This window comes from Ambystoma mexicanum, chromosome 2p (assembly GCF_040938575.1).
Source record: "Ambystoma mexicanum isolate Mex_15411 chromosome 2p, UKY_AmexF1_1, whole genome shotgun sequence".
NCBI lineage: Eukaryota > Metazoa > Chordata > Amphibia > Caudata > Ambystomatidae > Ambystoma > Ambystoma mexicanum.
Window position 1 is genome coordinate 886,842,167 of NC_090923.1, and position 25,793 is coordinate 886,867,959.

The 25,793-nt window shown below is 48.1% G+C and overlaps 1 protein-coding gene across 1 annotated transcript in view; it reads left to right on the forward strand.

The window, feature by feature from the left end:
* Positions 1–25,252, forward strand: part of DACT3 (dishevelled binding antagonist of beta catenin 3) — a 369,285-nt gene extending 344,033 nt beyond the window's left edge. Inside the window, exons 3-4 of the mRNA XM_069644585.1 lie at positions 4,990–5,148; positions 13,773–25,252. Of these exons, the coding sequence (XP_069500686.1) occupies positions 4,990–5,148; positions 13,773–15,568 (1,955 nt within the window). The 3' untranslated portion in view covers positions 15,569–25,252. The remainder of the gene's footprint in view (positions 1–4,989; positions 5,149–13,772) is intronic.
* The last annotated feature ends 541 nt before the right edge of the window (positions 25,253–25,793 follow it).

A 25,793-nucleotide genomic window follows, 5' to 3' on the forward strand; every position in this document is an offset into this window, starting at 1 on the left:
ACTCTCTCCTCCAATGTCATTGTCCTCGTCTCATCTATCGGATGTGCAAGAACGGCAGTCCCCCTCAGTTCAGCTAGAGAAGAGGATTCAGGTGTCAGTCTTTGATGCGCCGGCATGGTAATAACAACTCCTCAGGTGGCATTCTCCTGCACTGGTCTTCTCTTTCCTTTCTCCTCTATCTTTGATGGTATGCATTCCAACGCCCTTTTTTCAAGTGTCATTCAGGAATTGTAAGGTCCTCCACACAGGTGTCCTCATACTGGTCTCCCTTGTCTTTTGATGTGCACACATGCCAGTGTCAATCTGTTCAGTTGGCATTATACTGGTATTTCCAGACGTCCAAGTAGGTTGAAACTATAGGGTACGACGTTCCCCTACTTTTTTTTTAACCTGGAGCACAGTTCCTCGGTGGCATGGAAGGGCATTTTTGTATTTATCTCCTCTGACCCCTACTGGGGATTCGAATCTTGGTCTTGCTTGGAGCACTCTAGTCTCACATCTTGCTGATCTATCTCACAGCCACTGGTTTGCTTTTCTTTATTCTTCTAGACTCCTTGGGACATAACCCCATTCCGGAACAGCCACATAGCCAACAGTTATCCGCGTTTGTCTTCTACAATTAAGCACGGTTGACATGGAATTGCTGCGGGCACAGCTGTCTCTGCGGGTAATGGGTGGCCATAGTCCTGGCCATGACCCTTGGAAGGTGTGAGTGGTGGATGATTGGAAAAAAGGCAAGAGTGCATAAAGCTGCATGCTGTGAGGGGACAATTTCTGAAAGTAAAGGTGGTCGTTACAGGTCCTTTTTTTTCACTGTTGCCTTCAGTGTTAAAAGTCAAGTTGTAAAACACAGTTTTGGGGCCGAATGGAGGAAAGTCAGGACTCAGTTATCCGATTCGTATATGGGGGGATTGAGGGGGAATATGGGGTCGGTGGGGGTGGGAAGAGGGGCCACATAGTTCCACTATTTTTGTTTGTACATTTTGATCCCCTGATCTCTGTAGTGACGGCTATTGATTATTTTAATTGGAGGGGATTTAAAAGTTTTACACAAATGTGTAGGAGCAAAGCAAGGGATCTCAAACCAACCAAGGTGGGTTCAGGGGCTTCTCCCCAGAGAACATTTTTAAAATAATAGGTTCAACTAATCCATTAGATGCAAATCACCAACAGTGCCAGTTAAAATTTGTAATGAATGTTCATGATATTTTCCCACAATATCTGCCTGTGTAAAAAAACATTTTCACTCTGGCTGTGCCCATCCATTTTCATGCTGGCTGCACCAATATATGACATTATTCCCATTTAAGAACATGCTCATGTTTGTTTTGCTCGTAATGCCAGTTATGATACCATAAGAAAACATGTTCATGCAGGCTCTGCCAATATATGCAGTATCCCCACATGAGAACATACTTTTGTTGGCTTTGCCAGTAAAAATATAACGTGTCCACACTGGCTGCACCAATGCAGGCCCTTTTGGCCAAGGAAGAACACTGTTAATGTTGGCTTTACGTCTGATGCCCAGCAAAAACTGCCAGGCCACAGTAACAATACATGGCCAAACTTGTTTCGCCAAATTAGGCCACTCGAGACACTTAATAACATTTGATCATGTTTGCTTTATCATTATGCCTAATAAAAAATACCAAGTCCCCGCCTCCCTCTTCTCCAGCCCCCTCCAAATCAGTGGCCCCCAGACCAGCACAAACGCAGGCACACACACATTCACATAGCATGTATTCGCTCATTCACGCATGCTCCTAGAGACCATACATTTGTTCATTCACACATGCATAAACAAAAACATGTATACTTATATTATTTGCTTGCTTTCAGATCCGATCCTCAGGTCACTTATCAGAAAGCCTTCAGGCTTCCATGCAGCACAAATAGGAATTAGCATGGAGTGCTTCCTGTAACATGCTTGGAGGAGCCAGAGCCCTCTGTCTACAATGTCCCAAGCCTTCTGAATGTGCAAAGAGGCGCCGGAGTGTCCCCTACAAGCATTCAGACATGCATTTCCCCTGTCTGCATCCCCAATGGCGCATGCAAGGCCAGGGAACCAAAACGCCCCTGGCCTTGCATGGCTAACTATGTTTCCCTTTGATAGTTAAAGCCATGCCAGGAGCACTCCCTCAGCTGCAACAAGCAGGCGAGGGAGCGCTCAGTGTTTACACTGGGCTGGCTTGTCTCGTCCAGAATGGGTGGCTGGTTGGTGCCCCGTCTCCCATTATGCACGAACTGAAACTGCTACCTCTGTCGTTGATGTGCCCACATGCCAGGGCCCTCTGCTTAGGCAGCATTATACTGGTCTCTTTAGTGACGTCTTTATGGGAGAGCAAAAGGGGCTCATGTCCCGGGCCCCCACCTTGGAGGGGGCTTCCACATGGCTGCCAAGACAGTGTGCCCATTGTTCACAAAATGTAAACAACAAACGTCAGGATGTTTCGATATGCTGCTGAGGCTCTAAACCTGCTGTGCCTATTGTTGACAAGCGCATTCTTCTCTGATTATCTAATCCTGTAATGCTTTCGATGTAAAGTGTGGTATAAATACGTGGCACTACTACGACATTCTCACATTTCTGGGTGGAAACATTGATCATGTGCAATAACCAACGTTTAAATGGATAAACATAAATCTGAGTGCTGCAATGGTTCAGAAGATAGCTCAGTGTGTTAATCACTTGTTACTTGGATTTGTGTTCATATGCCAGATCACAGTACCAGTTTCCAGCAGAGCTGACTCAGCTTTTCCTGTGTCTGAAGTTGATAAACCTGCGTGCGTATGCATGACGTGTTGCTAGTAACACCTATTGTGCTACAAGAGCAAGGTACCTGCACCAGGTAGCGATAGCTATAAAAACTAAAGTAGAATGAGTATGGTGAAGATGCAAAACTCAGTTCCTTCATACAGGGGTTGGAAATCCTGGACAGCCACCCCCAATGAAGAGCATACAGAGTTAGGTGATTAGGTAGCCATGTTCTAGACTGTGTAAGCAAAGTGTCCAGGCTCGTATACTGGCTTTGCCATCAGACAATTTAGTGATCCTGGATAAATCATTTTATATCACTGTAAAGTACTGGCTTTCTTCCATGAAAAGGTTTGCCTTATGAAATGTTTCTGGCATTGTTTAGCCCATCGCCCTATTTTTCTTTTTATGTAGACCATTTTAGTAGACGTTGTCCAAGACAGAAGAGAGGGGATCAAAGGTGGCCATCTTTTCAGGTCTGCCTATTTGACGCAAAATCGATTTTTGATTTTTTTGTACAATTGCAAAAGTTCTTTTGCGCATAACAATTCATAAGTGTGTGTTTAAAATTGAACATACAAAAGAAGAATCCAGATAAAAACCTTTAAGCGCACATCATGTTCTGCTACTTTCACACTTCCCTTGATGATGGACACAATGGCACTAGAATCATTCCAATGTTGTATAACATGCTTCTATAATGTTTTGTTTTCAAAAATTGTCATCTTGGGTTTTGTGATTTGGCTACTCTCCAAACCAGTTATACAAAATTGGATTATTTTAGTTCATGAAAGTGAGATATTCACAACCAATTGCACCTTTCATATGATAAGAATTGGAAAACAGAGTGGTAAAGTACATAAATTGCAGATTGGGCTGACATAGTTTACGTCGATTTGACTTAAAAAAATGGACATTTTCCAATTTTACTGAATTCTTTTGTTTTTTTTCTTGAAAATGTGGGGGGAGATCCCTCTACTCCCCCCTAATTATCCCCCCACCGTGACCTATTTCCTTACCCCACCCCACTTATATATTTCATTTAAATTGACCGGAATTCCCCCAAAAACGAACAAAAACTGCGATCAAATTGAAAAGGTCAATTTGGTTTACCATCAAGTATGCTAATACCGTCAAAATTGCCCTTCCCTAAGCATTTTGAAATTGTCAGCCCTTGAGAGTGAATTCAGTTTCAAGGTATGCTCTTCAAAAAAGCCTCACACATGGTTTAACTGCCTGTAGTGTTTCTTTATGTATTAGATTAGTGACTGATATGTTGTACAGTCATTTGTTTCTTTGCTCTCTAGTGGCAACATCACTTGAAAACTATGACCCTCTTCTTGTCTCAGTCTCTGTCTGAAAAGGTGCACCTTCCTGATAGCTTGTTACCTGTATCCACTACTTATGCTATGGCGCGTGTACTTTTATTGTTGCTTCCAATTAGTCTGCTGTGTCCATGCTTGAGCACTTTCACCTTCTGTGAGGCTGCTGCTAATCGGAGTACTCGGTCTCTTCTGGGCATGTGCACCTTTTTCATGGGGCTACATTTATACTACAGCCTGTATCCTTTCTTGTAGCTGATATTCTCTAAAGGTGTCCTGTCGCTATGCTAGAACACAAAAACCCGCGGCCTGGACTGCCAATGTTGCCCTTGAAATTCCTCTTCTTTTTTATTTTGATGCCAGCAAGTATGAAGAGAGGGTGAGGGAAGTGAAAAACTGTGCTTATTTTGATCGATGCGGGGCAGCATACTACGTTCTGGCCAGGTCCGGCCTTAGCGGTGGGCCGCCCTGCTATTAACCCCCCCACCCCCCCACACCACGCCAGTCTTTGAAGGTCTCCCACCACGCCAGAATGCGCGGCAGGTGCCCTATTGAAATTAAATGCGCATTTAATAACAAGAGCGAGCTGATGCGAAGCATCCGCGCCTATTGAACAATTTTTGTCTTGCTGACCAGGGCGCAACAGCCGCTAAGGCCGGCCCTGGTTCTGGGTTACAATTGCAAAAACGAGGTGGTTGTGCTGGGTCTCCTCTGCCTTTGATGTGCACTCTTGGCCTTGCCACCCGCTCCGCTGTCCCAGTATGGCCTGGCCCATCTCCTTATTGTACATGTGTGACAGATAGTAAGACACGTGCTCCTGTAAGGTCCTGTCTTCGTGCATTCCTGTCAGGACTACCGATTGGAACTGTGTCTTCTGGGACCCAACTCACACTCTCCTTTCGTCTTTTTTAGGTTTCCACGAGCCCACCTCCCCAGGCATCCCACCAGACTCCCCGGCCTCCTTCTGCGGGAACGGATTTCCCAGCTTCCAGTCCGTGCCCGAAGCCTTTCCACGGTCTGATCACACCGAGGCCCGCATGCACTACGCCAGCGAGCGCCCCAAATCAGCAGGTGAGTGTGCACGAGGCGTGCCTGCAATTCAGGGAAGGGGATGCCTCAGTGTGACTGTGTAAGCCAGTTTTCAGGGACCGTGCTTGGGACAGCTGGAGACCGTGCCTCAGGGTGAGTGAGAGAGCGCGTTCGGTGACATTTTTAGGCATTGTTGTGTGACAGTGCATTTCTGTGACCGCGCTACAATGTGTGTCTGCGTGACTGAGCTCATTGACCGTTTTAGAGAGTGCCACTGTGTGAGAGATGGATATGGTACATTTGATTTATTGGGAAAGACCTTCGGGGTCATCACGAGGTGGGTGGTAACCGTTAAATGCGGCGGTAACGCTATTAACACTGCATTTAAGGGTCCGCCAAATCACAGGTTTGGCAGTATTTACCCCTAGCTCTGAGCGAGGGGTGGGGGGGGGGGGAAGTTTGCTGGGAATTTGAGGATTTTCAGCGTTGGTACCACGCGGTAATACCGCCAACAGTAATCCCGCTGAAAATACCCCAATGGGGAATTCCCGAAGGGGCCCAATGGGGAATGGGGAAGGGCCGTTCTGACAAACCCGTGATCCTGGCGTGAATAGCGCCGGACCAGTTGGCGGTAGCGCTATAAGCGCGGGCGGGAATACCGCCGGCATACCGCCCGACTCGTGATGAGGTCCCTTGTGTCTTGTGACAGTGGTGCTTTCCGGCAGAGGGCGACAGCACGCACCAAGAATGGGCTGAGGGGGTGCTTTTACAACAGTGAGACCATTCCTTTGTGACTGCATAAGACTTTAATGATGTGAAATCACACCTGTTCATGACAATGAGTGACAATGCTTCAGTAAGCATGAAGGAAACACAGTGCTTTAGTGACAATAACATTACACTCTTGTTCTGCTGTGAGACAGTGTTTCTATGTAATAGTGAAGCAGTGCTTCAGCAGCACTGCAACACTGTCTATGTGACATGGGCGAGTAGTGTTCTACCGCGACAGTAAGACCGTGCCTCTGGCAGTGCTTCAAATGAAGAATGTCAAACCTCTGAGACAATAGCAGACACTTCTTAATTAAAGTGGCCCTATATGAGGTATCCCCCTTTACCCCACATAGAAAACATCCCCTACCCTTACTGAGTCTACCTTCACTTTGCCAGACATTTAGTTGGTCATACATTTACTTCTTCATGCCTTCATCTGAATCTTTGCGTTGTGAAGGTGGCAGTATGTGTGGGTAAGGTTAGCTAAAGGTTAGGGCTGGGTCAAGGAGTAGCCTGGGTAGAATATGGGCTACAAATGAAGGGGGATAGGAGGTCTCCCCCTGTAATGGAGCAGTGAATGTCAGGGGAAATTAAGACAGAAGTGAATGCATGGCGAAATAAACGCAGGGGAGGTAAAGCCATACATTCCTGTGTGATAGTGCCCAGTGACTGTGCGACAACACCCCTGCATGATAGCGCTTAGTGACTTTAGGCCATGCCTCTGCATGATGGCACTTACCGACTATGAGGCAATTACTTTGCGTGATATAGCTCTCGCAGACTGTGAGATAATGCCTCTCTACCTTATTGTACTTGGTGACTGTAAGGTAATGCCTCTGTATTGTGGTGCTTAGTAACTGTCAGACAACGCCTCTGTGTGATGATAGCACTTAGCGACTGTGAGACAATTCTGTTGTAGCTTAAGTGCGTGCTCCGCGCACTCCGTTCCATGTTCTGGAATGGAACAGTGTTTCACGTGTACACTGGTCAGTTGAAGAATAAACCGTGGGGTGCCACATATCTAAATTACCCCTGCGTCTGTGTCTTCTTCTGGGGTACGGCAGCTGCTTTACATTGGCGACGAGCTTGGGAGATGGCCCAGAGGTGGACGGATGGCACCCCACAGCGGCAGAGACCAGTGGGTGGTGCGTAGAACATGGCACATCTGGGCAAGTGCAGCGGCTGACCTTGAAACAGAAACGGACCGACTACTGGGAGCGTGAGGAAGTGGCTGTGTTTCCCTTCTGTCTTGCTGCAGCGATAATGCGCGAGAGCAGGAAAGACAGGCAGAGGTTTGGGGATGTGAGTGAGTGTGCAGCAAGTCACGCGCAGTACGGAAGTAACATTAGAGGAAAGGACCCAACACCATAGGATGGCGTGGTGGCCATTTTGGGTTGCTGTGGTTACCCTCAAACAATCCCAGCATCTGGGAGCTGCTTCCAAAATCTTCCTCGTTGCACTACCAAAAACAAAAAAAGAAAACATTTTATTTTTCTTCCTCTCCTTCCCTCCCTCAACCCCTTTCTGGTGCTGCATCCTTGGATTGGGGTTTGGCGTCACTGTTGGATCTTCAAACTACAGCATTTGATTGAATTTTGGAACTTCGGCTACGGTGTGACCACAAGTGTTCAGCATACAGAGTACACATGCAACACCCCCTTTGTACTTTCTGCCCAGCCCTGGGGAGTCAACAATACCATGGGAACTGTGATTGGTATTGTTTAAAGTCTACCCCAGGTTGGTGGTTGGATCAAGCTACACCGATGACCAGAAGGGGCGGCATTGTTGAACTGTTTGGGGACAGAGGGCCTGTGCATCTTCAGACATTTGCCAGGCGAACGGGTCACTATTGAGGCTGACAGTGGTGTGGGGTGGTGAGCGCCTACGAGACCACCCTACAGAAACTAACCAAATGTTTTGTAAAGACAATGAATATTGTGTTGAGGGGGTACTACTTCTTCTCCAGAGTTCAGGGTTCAGGTGAATTCACTGACAGTTATGTTACGGCCCTCAGGACCCTGATGGCGGTCACAGGAGTACTGGATGAATAAGGGACCGCATCATGATGAGCACATGCAACGCAACGATAAGGGAGAGACTTTGGATTGAGCGGGACCCCTCTCTGGAAAAAGCTATGGAAATGGCACGTTCAATTGAGGAGTCCGCTATCAGCATTAAAACGATGACACACAGAGGGCGCACAGGTCAGCAATGGAGGGCTAGCTGTACAAGCTATGTACCCTAACAGGAGGGAAATCCTACCGCACCAGGACAGAATGACCACCCAGCACTGGGACAAAGCCCTGCTGCAACAAGTGTGGGCAGAGCAGCCACTCCACAGGGGCCAGAGACTGCCTGTCCCTATTTCCAGAGTGTAGGTGGTGCGGCACGAAAGGACATTTTGCAAGACCGTGCAAGGCGATTAAGGAAGGATCACATCCACTTAAAGGGAGTGTCAACTGGGTTGAAGAGTCAGAGGAATTCAGGTTCCCAGTCCCAGTGGCTGAAGAAAGGGTGCTGCTCCATGTCCAAGACCCTCTGAAAAATCAGTGGAGGTGCTTATTCCCCTGGACATTAATCCCAATGCATATGGATAGGTTCCCATCACTGTGTTGGGGTATGAGTGGGCCGACAGCCAATGTAAAGGCCGACAGACCAAGAAGAAGTTGTACGTGTCCCACAAGAGAGCCAGTGTCCTTAGTTGGGATGAACAGGCAGCGTTGGACATCCAAATACACCCAGGCAGGGCTGTACTAGTTCTGTGTGTGGAGGCGGAAGTCTGACGACAAATATCTAAGGAGGACCTCAAAGTGATGTAGGGAAATTTGCACACAAAATTGTACTGGAGATGGGTGCAGTGCCTGTTACCCACAAATTCAAGAATGTATCTGTTTTGGCTTGTGAGGGGTTCAAGGCAGAGTTGGACAAGCTAATACAAGCAGGGGTCATCATACCAATTGAGTCATTGGAGTGGTTGTTGCCAGTTGTGTTGGCCAAGAAACAAGATGGGGCCCTGAGGATGTGTGTAGACTTGCAGGACCTGAACAATAATATTTGATTGGACAGGAACCCTCTCCAAACATCGAGTTGCTGACCACAATGGGCCAAGCGTCATCATTTTCCACCTTGGATTGGTCTTCGGCCTACCATCAGATCAAGCTGCATGAATCCTCATGCCATTTATTAACCTCTTTTGTTACATCTTTTGGGGCCTTCATGTACCGCAGGACGCCATTCGGGTTGGCGTCCGCAACATCAGTGTTTCAACATTTGATGCAAGAGTTCTTTGGTGGCCTGGCTGGTGCAAATTATTTTCAGGATGACATCCTTGTGTGGGGGTGTACGGAGGATGAGCATGACCAGAGGGTGCATCAAGTGTTGAGAGTGCTGCATTGGGGCCATGCCATTGATGGGGATGGAATAAGGCTGAACAAAAGTTTGGTTGAGGTACTGAAGGGTGTGTCTGTTCTGGTATCAAAGGAGCAATTAAGGTCTTTTCTGGGATGGCTGAATTCTATGTAAAATTCATCTGAGGATATGCGGAGAAGACTGTACACATGATTGAGTTACTCAAAAAGCATGTGCAGTTTGTGTGCAGGGAGGAGTGTTTGATGTCAAAGGGAAGTCTGTTTTGACTGTCTATGCCAGTTAAGTGGGCCTCAGGTCATTTTGGCACAGTGGAGGGAAAGGGAGTGCAAACCTATTATGTTTGCATCCAGAGTTTTTCGGTACCCGGAGACCAGGTACCCCGTCATTGAAAAGGAGGCGCTGGCTGTGTACTGGGCATCCAATAATTGTTGGACACTCCTCTGGTGTTTGCCCTATGTGGTGCAGACAGATCATAAGCCATTGGTGCATGTGCTTACCACCAAAGGGTTGGGGTCCGTTTCCCCTAGAATTGCGTGTTGGATGGTTGGGTTGCAGGATTACAACTTTGTAGTAGAGTATGTTCCAGGGCAGAGGAATTATGTGGTAGATTGTCTATCTCGGTTGCCAGGACCTGATGTTGCGGTGGAGAGTTTGAAGAGTGAGGTGTGTCGTACCAGGGATAGATGAAGAGGAATGGAGAAGGGAAAGTGTTTATGATTCAGAGTTGGTAGAGATTAGAAGGGGTCTTAGAGAAGGGTGGTTTGCCATTAAGGACTCGGAAGTTGGGAAGAAGTATGCAGCAGTTGGCAGCAGTTGGCAATGAGCTTGCAGAGAGCGCCTGTGGCGTGAAGAGAGGGGACACGTTGGTGCCCCCAGTAAGTGTACCCAGTAGGCTAGTGGCTTTAGCCCATGAGGGACACTTGGGGAGGACCTTGATGAAAAGAGGTTGAGGGAGTTTTACTGGTGGCCTGTGATGGACAGCAATGTGGAGAGAGCCGTGAGGGATTGCATCCGTGTGCTGTGAGTGACAAGAGTCAGTTGGTCAGGACGCAACCGGTGCGTTCAGTGGTGATTAAGGAGAAAGTGTGGAGCTGCGTTGCATTAGACGTAATTGGACATTTCAATGTTTTGGGTGAAGGAGGCAGATTCATTTTTGTTTTAATTGATTATACATCCAGGTGGAATGAATTTACCTCTGTGCATTCTGGTACGACCAGTTTGGTGCTGAAGTTTCTTAAGGAGGTGTTTTGGCCGACAGGGTTCACCAGTCCGCCTTGTCACCGACAACGATGTGCACTTAGTCTCAAAGGAGATGACTGAATTTCTGAAGGAGAGGGGTATACAACACCACAGACAGCTTTGTACAACACAAGGGCAAGTGGGTTGGTAGAACGTGCCAACAGATTTGTAAAGGGAGCGATTCAATTGGCGTTGGCCAACAGTTTGGATTGACAGGGTGTATGGAATGATGCTGTTGTTGCGCATAGGGAGACTCCCGATAGGTTGACTCAATGTGCACCTTTCAGACTCATGAGAGGCAGGGGCCGAATGGGAGGTTGATACCTGGATGGTTGGGTGGAGGTGCACCGTCCATAGTGAATTTATAAGATGTTTTTGCTGCAGAGAGGGAGAAGCAGAAGGATGCCGCAGCGAGAGAGAATGAGCGACACAAGGTTTGCGAGGTTCTAGTGGGAGATTTTATAAGGGTTGAGTCCACGTTTCATACAAAAAGGATTGCCTGTGTTTCTTCCTCCCAGAGAGGTGAGTGGGTAATGGCTACGTAAAGTTGAGTGATTGATCAGTGGGGCATATGTCTGGAGCGTGGTGGATGGATAATGTGTCGGTGGGAGCCAGAGCAGCCACTGAGGATGAGGTGCACCAGCAGGGTCCTGTTGAAGTAGAGGTGATACCTTCTATTGTGGAGGACAGGTCAAGGGTTGTTGTGGAGGACCTGGATGTTGCTGGCGTTCCTGAAGAGCGTAGTTAGCGTGTTTCTTCTAGGACCTGCAGAATGCCTAAGAGACTGGAGGATTATGTTTGTCAGTGATGGTTATTTCTAGCGTTTGGTTTGGGGTTATTTCTACTTTCTTTCCTTTCTCTGCCTGCTTTTTGTTCTTTCCTCATCTTTTGTTTTCTTATTCTGTCTTTGTGGGTGTTGGGTAAGGGGAGGGGGGAGTGTGCTGTAGCTTAATTGCGTGCTCCGCGCACTCTTCTGGAATGGAACAGTGTTTCAGTTGTACACTGGTCAGATGAAGAATAAACCGTGGGGTGCTACGGAAATAAGTTACCCCTGCATCTGTGTCTCCTTCTGGGGTACGGCAACTACTTCAAATTGCTCTCTGTGACAACCTTGAGTACCTGTGAGACGATGCCTCTGGGTAATAGCCCTGAGTTACTGTGAAGCAATGCCTCTGCGTGAAAGTGAGACAATGGGCCTCATTACACGGTAGGCGGTGAGCCATGGCGCTGTTAGCGCCATGGCTCATGCCGGTAAAATACCGGCACCGCCTTGGCGGAAAGGGGATTTACCGCCCCATCCCAAGGTTGGAGGGGCGGTAAATCCCCCTTCCGCCATTGCCCTTCCCCATTCCCATTTCTGCCCCATAGGGCTCAATGGGAATGGGGAAGGCGCTAATTACGGCACCGCAATTTAGCGGTGCCGTAATTAGCTCCGAGGTCCTTTAGCGGGTTGGTATTTAACGCCTGCAAAAAGCAGGCGTTAAAACTCCAACCCGCTAAGGGACCTCGTAGTAAGGCGGCAGGGATTTACCGGTACCGGTATTTTACCGGTACCGGTAAATCCCTACCGCCTACCGTGTAATGAGGCCCAATATCACTGCGTGATGTCGCTTAGTGACTGCAAGTTAATGCTTCTGCGTTATAGTGCTTTGCGGCAGTAAAGCAATGCTTCACAATGCCTTCAGAACTGCTCTCGCGGAGCCTCTTGAAAGGACCCCCCCTCACCGGTTGGACTGGAACAGATGCCCATCTCCATTTCCAACAAATAGGATGCGGCCTGCAGCGAGTGCATCATGCTAGTGAATTGTAACTCTGGTATTCTTCTCCTAATACCTCGTTGGCCCCCAACCATTACTCGCCCGTGAGTACTGCCTTCACTATGCCCCTATGCAGTCTCTCATGTAAACTCTGCACAGATTACTGATCAAAGAAATGAGCTCGAATGATGATGGGAGAGGCTTTCTCGGTGCCACTGAAAGACACTCACTTCACGGTGATCCTGAAAACTGCTGCTTTTATGCCCCTCAGACGCTCACACTTTCAAGCCGAGGGACATTCCTTTTGACTCTGAGGGACATTCCCTAGACTATACCATTATAAACACCCCGCCGCCACTTCTTTTCGGATCCTGATAGACACTGGGCCTCATTACGACCCTGCCGGTCCAGAAACCAGGGTGCCGGTAAGCTTACCGGCACCGTTGTTTCCGGACCTGCTGTGCCCGACAGTTCTGACCCTGCCGGCCACAGCGGCCATGGGTAGGCAGAGCGTTCACGGAAGTTCAACGGTGCCTGTGCTTCCATGTCCCCACTCCCATCCTGTTGGACTCTATGGGAATGGGGAATTACATTTTACCGGCGCCTGACTTTCCGGGCTGCCGGAGTTGTAATCTCCCGGTAGCACCGGGAAGTGAGGCGCCAGTAAATATTTACGGGTCCGGCAGCAACCTGCCGGTAGCACCAGCACTGTCCTTTTTACCCTGAGGAATGCTCCTTACCAGACACTGCCACTGTTATCAGCATATAGCCCTAAAACTCACTCGTCTATGGGGGCACTGAGATGGAATCCCGAGGGTCTCCTCTCTATGCTCCTCAGAGACAAACCCACTGTGATCCTGAAAGGCGCTGTCATAAGACCACGAGAATCAGCCTTTGAATAATATTGACAGGCATACTGTGACCAACGTCGCCACTTCTTTTTGATGCTCGGAGACCCTCCCTCTGTGATGCTGAAACAGTCCCTCTCACCTTTAGACACGTTTCTTAATTCTGAGAGACCATTCCTCTTTAAACCCGAAAAGCACTCATTCTGCAATGCTACACTACAGTTCCGAGAGACACTGCCTCCATGAACCTGACGACAATCCCTGTGTGATGCTGAGTGAAAGAGTGACAGTCAGTTGGGGGCTACAAGAGATGGTTTCTTGGGAAAATGGAGGGGGGGTAACATTTGTTGGGTGAACACGCTTTCTCTTTGTGAATGCATGTGTAGTAAATCAAAAATGCAGTTAGGGTTCGAAGCGCCAATCTTTCTTCTCCTCATTGTCTGCCTCAACTCCCTTTCCTGTTCCTATCCTCCTTTTTGTTCTATTTCATTTTGCTCTTGTTCTCCTTCCCTCGTTTGTCTCTTCTTAATGCTTGGCTGTCCTTTTGCCTTTTTCTTTTCCTTCTTCACAGTAAGCGTCTTTTTCTTATGTATCGTTTTCGTTTTTTGTCCTGCTAGTGCCCTTTTCTCCATTGACCCACTCAATTTACACTCCTGATCCTTTGTTTTTCTTCTTTCCACAGGAGACATTGGGCTTGGTGGGGCAAGTCCCTGCCGGGGTGGCCGAGGCATGGTTCCACGCTCTTACTCTGCCCCATATTCTAGCTCTCAGGACTACTCCGCGGACTCACATGCCAGATACCATGCTGATCGCCGCTCCAGGGAGGTGGACCCCTTCCTTTTCCCTAGCCCGCTCCACGCTGTGTCACTGCAGAACCCAACCGTTTGCCAGTCTCAGTTGCGGAGCCGCCACTACGAGGATGCCCCTTACCCTGGATATGCCGGCAAAGCTGCCTCTGGAATGGATCTCTATGTGGCATCGCCAGAGGACTACCAGCCATTCCCAGAGACCACCCATTGGCGAAAGGTGGAGAACTACATGCTATCTTTGGTTCACCGGCGCGGGCCGCTGGTGAGAGCCAGCAAGCCCCGCACCAGCCTGAACGCAGAGCCAGGGAAGGGTGTGGCTCGGCAGAACAGTCTGTGCAAGAGGCCCTCTGAGCCTGAAAGGAAGCCGCAGTCTTCTCCAGGGGTATCTCCATGTGGTTATGAAAGCAGTGCAATGCCCAACAAGGGCTGGCCGCCTTGGGACTGCAGCGTTGAGGGCGAGAACTCTCAGCCCAGCAACTTGTGTAACCCGCCACACTCCTCACTGAGAAAGCCTCCAAAACTGCAGGTGGCCTCCGCCCATCCTCGATCCTTGTCCATGGACCACTATGAACGTAATTATGCTCCCGCCTCCAACAGCAACTACCCTGATGCCCTCCGCTTTGAAGCTTCACCCCATGAGGGTGGCACTGTAACTCCTCCTCCGGCTTTTAGAACTGGATCACCCCGCCAGCCAACTCCAGATTCAGATTTTCAGGGGCCACAGTATGAGGGTGGGGATGGGTTTGAAAAGCGTCCTGCACAAGCCGAGGATAGTGGTTGTCAGATGGTGAATGCCCAGTACATCCCTGCCCAGATGGTCCCCCGTCCACAACCGTCCCACCGCCCACCCAAGAAGAAGCCTCCACCACTATGCAAGGTTCGTAGTGTTGAATTGTCTCCAGAGCGGTGCCCGGGGAGGACACGGGGCAGTGCACTCAAGAAGTGCCGGTTTCCAGAGGAAGGTGGTGATGCTAGCAAGCATGCAGCAAGGAAGGGCTCACCCCGCTCAAAAAAGGCCCCACGGTCACAGTCAGAGAATAGTCTCCTGAACAAACAGGCCTCTATTGAAAGGACGGTGACAAAGTACCACACAGTGGATCGGGAAGAGGTCGCTTTAAGCAGGGGTTCAAGACAGCGCCGGCCACCTGTCGGCGCATACAGGAAGTGGCGATCCACAGCAGAGATATGCCAAGATGAGATACCCCCCAGTGACCCATACCGGGTCCCAAAGCGTAGCAAGAAATCTTCTAAAGGCCCACTGATGCCACCTCTACCACGCCCTGCCTCCCCCAGCACTCGACATGTGCTCTATGGCTACACAGGAAGTGATTCTGAATATTCTGCAGAGCGACTACCGGTGCAACGGGCCCCAGTGTGCGAGCCGGAGGACGACCTGAGTGGGTATGCTGGGAACTGCTATGGTGAGAGCGAGTCCAGTCTCAGTGAGGCTGAATCTCCTGGATCCAGTGACACAGACGAGAGTGACTCTGATGAGAGCGGTGGGCTGGTGTGGCCACAGCAGCTCTCGCCAAGAGTTGTCTCATCCACAGGTGCTGGGAACAATGGGGGCCAGCCAAAAGTGTTTGTCAAGATCAAGGCTTCCCATGCCCTGAAAAAGAAGATCCTGCGGTTCCGCACAGGGTCTCTCAAGGTGATGACGACAGTGTAAAGTTGGACCCCCAACCTCCCTTAAATTTATGATTGTTATCCTTGACTCCATCTTCCCTCCCACCACCAACCAAAATCTCCACCTTCGCTCCCACAGATTCTTGCCTATCATGTGTGTCCCTTGTGAATTCTGTGGCCTTTGATGACACCTAATACCTGACATTTAAACATCTCCCTGCGACGGACGTGCAGCCAATCCTTCCGCATTGGATTTAGAACTGCAAACAAAGCATGCACACACACATTACTTTGAGAACCGTCCTAACACTCTCTTTTCTTGCTTGTATCTGAACACATCCAGGACCCGCTGAACAGGACTAATAGCCCACACAACTTCCTGCATTGGGTGTCCACTACCATCACTATCTACCCAACGCTGTCTCTGCTCATTCGTAGCACACACATCACAGTGTTCATGTTTGATATGACCTTTGGAACGCCCAGAACCTAGGCAAGAAACCCACCACTTCATATTTCCTATCCCACCACATAGCCAGCACTTGAACTGCAAGCACTCGGCACCTTTCTGCCACAGTATACGTACGGATTACTAACCCACCTATGAATGAGCCAATATGTCTTCAATACTTGCTCACCACCTCTTCCTGACAGAGGCGGTTGGCACTACAAACATACACAGTGAACACCACCCTCGCACCGTACTCGCAACACATGACTAACTCCTCTACCACTCACCATCACGTATCCGACACACCGTGAAGGCTTACCTTATATCCGAATCTAGTGCCATTCACCCAACATCATTCTACCAGAGCCTACAGGAAGTTCACATCCCCTTCATGACATCCTTATACCCTACACCATCCTCTCTATACGCGCCATTGACATCGCTAGCTCTACAGCTTTGCTGCCAACATGTTCCCTGCCAAGTGCCAGCACTATCCACTTAATGGCCACTCTCTGCTTGCCATCAACCTACATTACCTCTGCGGCCGTCTGCCCAGCATGCATCTACAAACTCCTGCATGCCGTTCACCAACCTACCACACCAAATGTGACTGCACTGAAAATCTTTTTTACAAAAACCTCCACATGGTTTTGCCATCTCCCCCACCCGCATATGCACAGTAACATACACCTCTTTCACTGTTCACACCATCCACCTCTTTCACTGTTCACACCATCCACAAATTCAACTCTGGTGACCCTCCCAGCACTATCATCACTTTTTGTGTACCATTCACTTTCTCACCATTACAAGAATGCACATGACACATCTATGTACATTCACCTAGCTGCCACACTTTATAGTCCTTTTTCTACCCCACCCTGCACCTAACCTCCGTCTACCACAGTTAACATGCCGCATTCGTTACCATCTCTGCAGTAGGGAACACCATCTACCATGCTCTACATATTGATGGATTGTATTTGTGATGTGCAGATCCTAAGAAACCAAGCAGAGTAAACCGTATTTGGGTGCGGATCAACTGGATCAGAGGGACATAACTGGAACTAGGCTCCAATCAAGGCCTCAGCAGGCGTCTCCTATGAACAGCAAGCATCGCCCTTGGGTAACATTCCCACCGGCTCTTGGTGATCCAGATTACAATTGGATCGTAAGGTCTAGCAAAGTCCATTGGCCTCATTACGAGTTTGGAGGCAGCCATGGAGCTATTAGCTCCATGACTGCCTCCAAACCGGGCTACTTTACCGGGTTCCTGCAATGGGGACTCACCGGGTTACTCCGACATAGGAGGACTCGGTAAGTCCTCCTTGCAGGAACCATTCCCCATTCACATTTGAGCCCCCATAGGGCTCAATGGGAATGGGGATGGAGGTAACAACGGGCACATTATAAGTGTCCCGTTGTTGCCTCCTTCTTCCCCTCGCGGGACCCGGAAAGCCACGTACCGGCCCCCTTCATTCCGTGAGCGCAAGCCTCATAATGAGGCCCCATGACTTGACTGAGCAAAATGGCTGAAAATATCATAAAATTATTGAACGCACCATGCAAAAACCAATAAATGGAATAGAACGATGTTTCAGAGCAAAATAGGAAAAGATTTTATTTTTGTTAATGCAACTGAGGTATTTCATTTAGGCTGCTGTGGGGTTCCAGAGTTAGGGAGTTGCAAGATTGTTCCCTGTATGTATAGAGCTGCCCACGTAGGATCCTGTCCGTTTCTTACTTGCTCCGAGCCCCTACCATCCAGATGAACAAATGTGTTCATTAAGGCGTGGTTATGGTCATTAAGGCTTCCAATCAACTCTGAAATGGCGATCCTGGACACCGGTATCCATCTTTCAAGAGAGAAGTAACATTCAGCACGAAACATGGCATTTTGCAGAGGACTGCTGAGAGTATTTCGAAGGATAGCTGCCAGCTCACGCACTGGTTTACTGGCACCACCTAGAGCAGATCTGGCAACTTTCCCTCCTTCCCACATAGCCGCAAGGGGCCTGTCCTGAACAGCTTTTCATTTGGCTTCTGCGACTTTGCGGAAAATATGATTTCTTTTTCATCACTGCCCTACTTCCTCAGCAACGCATGACATATAAACAGATCATGTGCAGACGGACCATGGCCTGCCTATCTGGAGTGCAAGGTGTACTTGGTCCCTTTCCTGGTCTTTTGCCTTCATTGAGTAACTGCATACATGGGGGTTGTGCAGCATGGGATGGGAACTGTAGAAGGCAGTGGTGATAGGAAGTGGTACCTGATCGTCGTGGCTCTGATTCAGTGGCAGAGAGCTTCACTCCATCTACTTGTCAAGATGACCTCCAGGGATGACACGTGCCCAGGAGGATGAGAATTATGCAGACATCCTAGCAAGAATCTGCAGCCAGACTATAGACACCACCAGTGTCTGCAGGCTCCCTGCCACATCAATGCGTCAGCACTCTGATAGACCGCCGCAGGCAGAAAACTCAGGGAAACCGCTTTCTACTGCTGGGCGTCACACCCAATATCCAGCTTAATTGCCTGTACTGGGAGGTTGGCTGGGTAGAGCTAAAGCTCCTACTTTGGCAGTGCCCGCAACATGGCACCGGACAATCACTCGCTCACTTGTAGAATAGGTTCAATCTAGGGGCCGTAGGTTTTTGCTGAATTTAGTAAATGTTGTGGACTTTGCTCCGAGTGTGTACATGGCCACCTGATCCATCTTGTTTCCCTTCTCAGACACACATGTGCAAGGGGAATTCATGCGTTACCCCCAAAAGACTTCAAGTAAATCAGGAAATGCTGCACGATTCATGAGCACTAGCTTCTCACAGGCTCTGGATGTTGGGGGCCACTGGTCCGTACACCTCGGATGGAGTCTGCGTGTCTCAGCCATGGGTTGAATAAATGAAAACATTTGCAAGAGCTGTCCACCATCCCCAATACCCGTATCGCCATCATCTGCCAGCAATGGACTTTTGGGATGTCTTGTGGTACCGGGCTGCTTGGCTTGCAATGGGGTTCGTTTCTGCATAATATGTGCATTCAACTCGGTCTACGTCCGGCAGATCAGACTGGACGAGATGAACTTATCTTCTCTCTGGTCTTCCCGGTCTGTCCAGGAGTCGCATGTTGTCCACAGTGACCCTCCAACACCTCTAAATCATGGAGACGTGAGTGGCTCTCAAAGGAGAGGACCCCTGTACTCTGTAAGCTACAAAGTGTTGCTTTAAAAAAAATGCCCCAATGTACCCCAATCTCCCCCGCTCTCTCCTGAAGTGACCTGCATATTTTAAGGGTCTGATATCCATCTGTTCATGTCCGTAGTGATAACTTGTTAAGTAGCTACAGTGCACCCACAAACACGCAATTAATATATAAATAAAGTTTGATCCCCTACATACAACAACCTTTCTTGGGGAATCCCTGCCCTTGTAAAGATGACTACCAGGGCATCGGAACCTTCTGTGCTATAACTTCCCTTATTGAAGTGGCTTTGGGGTTCGGAATGGCATAATGCTGGGTGCCACCTCAAGAAGGAATTGCTCCCCCAAATGACTTGCCAGAGCAGGACCCCCACAATGTCCCCCAAGACCTCGAGGATAACATTCTTATAAAGGGAGCAAGAAGAAAAGGTGCACTGCCCAAGCTTGTGCCCCCAGAACGCCGCCCAGTGCGGCAGATGTCTGCCTATTGAGTGGTCTATGGGATGACCTTGAACTAGTCCACAGTCTGCCTTGGGTGCTGCCTTAATCCAGCAAAGAATGTGTCTGTCTGAGCCAAAGACTCAAGTCATGGAATAACATCTACTCCTGTATTAAGCAAAGCAGCATCAGCAGCGAGCAATGCTGTTTCAGCAAAAAAAATAGTATTCACAAGAATAACCAAAAGTAAAATGTGCGTGTTTGATTACATTTCAGATTCGGGCTCTGAGTCTCGAGTCAGTTTCCCTTTGTGCCAGCAGCACGTGCTGTGTTCTAGGAGTCCTTGAATGACCTCGAACGCGGGCACACAGACCAGCAGGTGTGTTTAGTCTGAGTCCATTTCAGTAAGGATATCCAAGCCAGCCACGGCCATGTTATGACATGGAAATCCCATTATGCGCCTAATCAGGAGGTTTTGAAGTTCTTTGAATCAGAACACGTGTCTGCCAGCACGGCGATCACCACCACACACGTTTGCTTTAAACACATCTTTTTAGTTAAGTCTCTTTCTGCTTTGGTTGGTCTGTCACATTTCTGTCTCAAAATTCAATTATAGTTGCAGAAAAGCACCCCAACACAGTTTAGTCAAAATTGAGGTGAAAGGAAGTATGTGTTCCCTCATTTATACCCCCACTCCATCAAACACTTAGGCAATCACTCACCCACTCATGCACTTACCCGCTCACTGACCCACCCATTACCACCTTAGTCCACCCATCAAATAAGAGGCCAACTAACCTTTTCACACAAACTGCACTTATCTATGCTTGTACAAGTTACCATGATATGTACCTTGACAGTCATGCAAGCTACCTGTGTCGACCACACACTGGAATCCTTCCACATAACCACCCCAGTATCCCTGGAGAAAGCACATATACACATATCCTCCACCCCTTTACGCATATCCATCGCCACCTGAATGCCATGCACGTCCGCTTTGTTGGCCCAGTGAGGGCTTGCACCTGCTCAAGAGCTCCGTGTATAACCTGCAGGCCATACGTTCATGTTCCATGTATTAGGCCTCGCCTTTGATCCTTTGACTTTTCAGGAGTACCATTCATATGGGTTGGATGAACATCTTCCATATACAGCTGTGTGACGTTGCAACACTGTGGCAGAAAACACTATGTAATAAAACGCGTCTTCATATCCACACACCGATCATTACACCCAACATCCATGTTCGCAAAAAAACTCGATACCGATGCAGAGTTCATGCATGTAATGTACCCTGCACATCTTCTTCTAGCCATCTTTAAAACGAGCCATACACCCAAAATCCTATCTACCACACCGTATATATGCCAACTGCTTAACCACTTTCACAAGCATACACCAAACGCATCCCTTTACAAACGTGCACCAAAAGCTCCAGCTACCACACATCCGGGCCTTATGCCGAACTCAGCAACTATGCGCCATGCAGCCAAACTAAATGTTGCTCTACTAGCATCTCCCGACACCCTGCTTCAGTTACATATCCAACTCTACATCCCGCGTTCTACCCAAGACCTACCCTGAACCCCCTGCCATCACCTCGCCAATGCCAGCCTTTTGCCCACCTGGGAAGCGATACAGCAGTCAACCTTTCTTGTCAGGCATATGTGACAACGACATTCTCTATGCAATTCTACAATCATCCATAAATGATATCTGGCTATCCAAATTTGCGGCTTTCCACCAATTTCCAGATCGCACCCTGTCTGCCAACCACTTGCCCGTCTCTGCAATCATACTACTGGTAGATCCAGTGCCCCATCCATCAGATTCATGGGGTGTCCCGGCTGCAGAACATGGCACAGTAGTCATGTTCTCACAGCAAAGACCTATTTTTCAAAGGGAAGACTAGTGTGTATGTGCGATTAAACGTTTGTTGATCCCATTTTTGTCTTCGCCTGTGTACAGTGGGATATGCTTATCTCACTTATATTTGCAACTTTCTTTTCTTCATGAACTGGCAGCTTCGATCCTCAACTCCATATTTCATCAGTGTGAACGAATGCCTGCTTCAGCGTTGTCCCAGTCACCTTTTCCCACAGTTGGCCTTCATTGTCTGGGACTTCAGTGACCGGATGGCCAACCATGGACAGCCTGCTTGAACCCTGTGTAATTGGCTTTTAGTAGTCCTTCAACTGGCCTTTGGTTGGCCTTTTGTCCATCAGGTCTCCACACCTCTGGAGCTTTGTCGCTCAGAAGTAGCCTAGAGGAAGCATTGAATGTTTAAGGTGAGTACATAGTTACTGTTTTATACCACCCCAAATAGTGATTTCTTGACAAACCATTACAACAATGGGAAGGAACCTAGATTGTGCGCCTTGGACCAGAGGCTACCCCGAAATGCCATCCAGGTTCACACCTCTTGCTCCCCAAGTCATAGTGACAATGATTTCCACAACTTTTCAAATGAAAAAGAAAATAATGCAGCACAACTATGTACATTTTGTACATCTCTTTTTATTGAAACAATTGTAGGTAGCTATAAAACTTAACAAATTCCATTTCTAATTTTTATTTTTCTAAGGAATTTGCTTCATATAAATGTTGTGCAGGGAATGGAGCCGCTGGTTCTGTGTGCACTGCAGATCAGAAATTGACGTGGATTTGTTGATCTCACTAATTACGATAAGTGGCAGATGGTGACATTTCAGAAACTTTGTGGTACATTACAAATGAAAATACTGTTCTTTTTTGTGAGCATAATCAATGTAAGCTGGATGGTCAGCCTATTTGGAACTAATAGAGGGAAGCTTTTGAAATACTTCCTAGGTCAAACTGAGCATTCACGAGTTCCACCAGAGGTTATCCACTCTGGTGCTGCTACAAGTTACATTAGTCTGAGGATCAGAAGCACAAGTCCTGCAACATCGTTAGGCCCAGGACAGTAACGCAGTTGCAGAGGCATGAACTCGCTACCCCTGCTTGCTGGTGAGGAGGCCTTCTCCCACTGTGGCAACAGGGTGGCCACCTGTTTGGTTCACCTGCCGACCAGGAAGTCATTCAGAGAGACTCCTAGACTCCCTTCACGGCCAATCATTGTTTCAAGCGTCGTGTGCACAACCCCACCCTCCTTATGCAAATCCAGCCAAACCAGAACTACTCCTTGAAGTGCAGAAACTGATCTGGCGAGGGTGTGTAGTGAATGTGCCAATGGAAGGGTGGATACTTAGTTTCTGTTCCCTTAGGTCTGTGGTGGAAAGTAGAGGTGGGGATCCTCATGTTTTTTTGGATCTATCTTGTGTCGACCAATTCCTCCTGCGCAAGTTCTTCAAGATGGTGACTCGTAGAGATAGCCTCTTGGCCATGCAGGAGATAGGCCAGGCTTTTGCCATTTACCTAAATGATGCTCACTTCCACATACTCATTTGGAAGGCCCACAGCGGGTTGCTAGAGTTTACTTTGGAGGATTTGGAGTGTAAAATGAGTCCTACCATTGCGAATAATTCTGCTCCCCACGTGTTAATCACATGGATCAGTCGCTCCCCAGCCGGTATAAAACCTGTTGTTTGTCAATCAGCAGTTCAGCGTCGTCCCTCTTGCGATCCCATCACTCTTCTGTTTTGCACAAGATCTGGAAACAAAACTAAGTAGGGCCTCTTTTGCACCAATACATCTTCCTGGGTCTACAGCAAACCTGCAGCCATTGGTGGTCCAGTCTAGTCACCAGCGTGTGTTGGTTTTAGTAGGATGCCACTGCACATCCTAATGGAGCCCTGGGCATGATGCTGGGTGTGCTTTTCACCGATGCAGCTGCCCTTCCAACATGCACTCCGTGTTATGCCGGTCATATACTTGGCTTTCGAGTTGCTACGGCCTCCATTCCTTCGCGAGGGGTGTTTTGTATTACATTAAGCTTTTCTAAATTGGGGGTTGGTATTCCTAAATTGATCCAGCTCATACTGTGGGGGCCATGGCATTGTCTGCAATTCCAGTTCAACATCCTCCCCCCTACTTCCCCACCTCGACAGAAACGTTTAGGGCAGCCCAGTGAGCTACTCGCCAGGCTTTTTATAAGCACTCTTTCATGGATCTTTCCTCCTGATCAGGCCCTTAGTGAGATCAAGCTCTCCTGTAAAATATGTTTAGTTTAATCAGTAATATAAATCGTCTCCTCCTCCCCCACAAGAATCTCATTCTTTAAAGCCTTTCCAAGTGTCTGAAGGATGTGGAACTGGATGTACTAATGTTCACAAGTCAATCACAGTAGCAACCCTTGTAATGGTGCTCTTTAGCCCCCCCCCCACACCCCTGCCTCCAGATTAATCTTTCCTCTAGACCGCTCCTGACTGCATCTTTTGTTACAAACAGACAGACAAAGACTGAGGTACGGGGAGTCGGTGGGAGCATAGACTAGGTTTCTGCATGTGCACCGGGCTTCACTTTTTAAATTATTTATTTGCCAATCCATAGAGCATTCAAGCATGCTGTCCTACATCTAGAGCATTAAGGGAATCTGGAGATAGGAGGCCTCGGAGTACTTGAGAGCCCGCCAAATGTACAGCTATGCAGACCTTCATCCGACACCACACTTGGAGACCACATAGGCCATCCATTTGAACAAAAACTGCAACCAAACCTCATGCATTCTAATCATATATACTCTTTTACAACAATACACCCAACATTTTATACACACACCACTATCTATACACAAATCACTTACAGAATGATACAACCGTGCATACAGCTCTCTATCCCACTACCTACAATAGCAGTCAAACACACAATGACCCATCTAACACACGACCTATGAAGCACATACCCAACAACCATACACAATATATTCTGTATGTAAACATATCCACCTCTGCAACCCGGTGGCCACCTACTACCTTCTATAAACTACCCTGAAGTACAGCCATATGCCAAATGCCTATTCTCCACACCATTTGTGCCATGTACGAACGCAGCTCTACTGCTGAACGATGGAGCACATAACCTACCCTGTGCCCTTATGACATTCAAAAGTAACTTCAGAAGCACCTGAAATGAACCTACTTCTCAGAATGTATCTTTACTTTCAAAGGTATGGTTAGGCCAAACAACGCGTTTAGAAGATAATCTTGCATTATACGTTATGTAAAATACCTCATGCAGTTACTTGCTGAGACACACACCCATCAGCCTTCTCACGCCACAGCTTTCTCGCCCTCACGGACAATGCGGGCGATGCACGCACTGCTTCATTACACTTCCGGCATACTTCAATGCTCCTTCTCAAAGGCCCACCACTTCATCGCACAGAAGCACACGCGTACCAGTTCTCAAAGGGTTCATGGTCCTTATAGGAGCAAGGAGTTTGGGGGTATATTGCACACCTACGGTGTTCAAGGCCCTCTGCTATGCCCAATCAGCCTGTGACTTGGGAGGGGGTGGGGCAGAGAGTCGTAAGAGGGAGGAGACTTGAATGTCGTCATGCTGAATCCTAAAAGTACTTTATTGTTTTGTATTTATTCTGACTTTGTATTGTGACCGGGCGTTGGCCCACGGCCATACGTTGCTGTACATAAAGCCTCCTGATCTAGCCTGTATTAACATCCTCCCTCTGTAAATAAAACATGGTTTTCTTTGTCAAGATTCAGTTTGTGATGTATGGGAGGAATTGCCAATGTGGTGTGTGGAAAGATATCAACCTTCACAAAAATCTGCATTCATACAAAGTGACATCATCATGGAAGAACAACCAAAGACACCTCACTCGCTCATTTTCCTGTTTCATAGTCAACATGAAGCCCTTTCTTACTCCATCTTTGCTTTGCCTTTACACTAACGCTTGCTCCCCTGTGTACATTCCGGACCGTTAGGAAGTCATTACTCTGATGCCTACCACCTGTGATGAGACTTTCCAGGCATTTACCACTTGGAGAGGTTACTTCGAAATCCAGAGAGTGCTTGTCCAGCTTCCCCATTTAACCTTTCACATCTGGAGCTTGTCTCTTGCTCCACGGGAGAGGTTGTCACAATAGTCGATCTGGATGCAAGGTATGTTCTGAGCTGCCAGATCGATTAGAGACTCTTGGAATCCCGAATATATGAGACAGAAATGAAGGTGTGGGTCTAGAGTCTATAGAAATGTACAAGCAAAACTCAATCTAGATCCAAAAACCTGTAGAGAA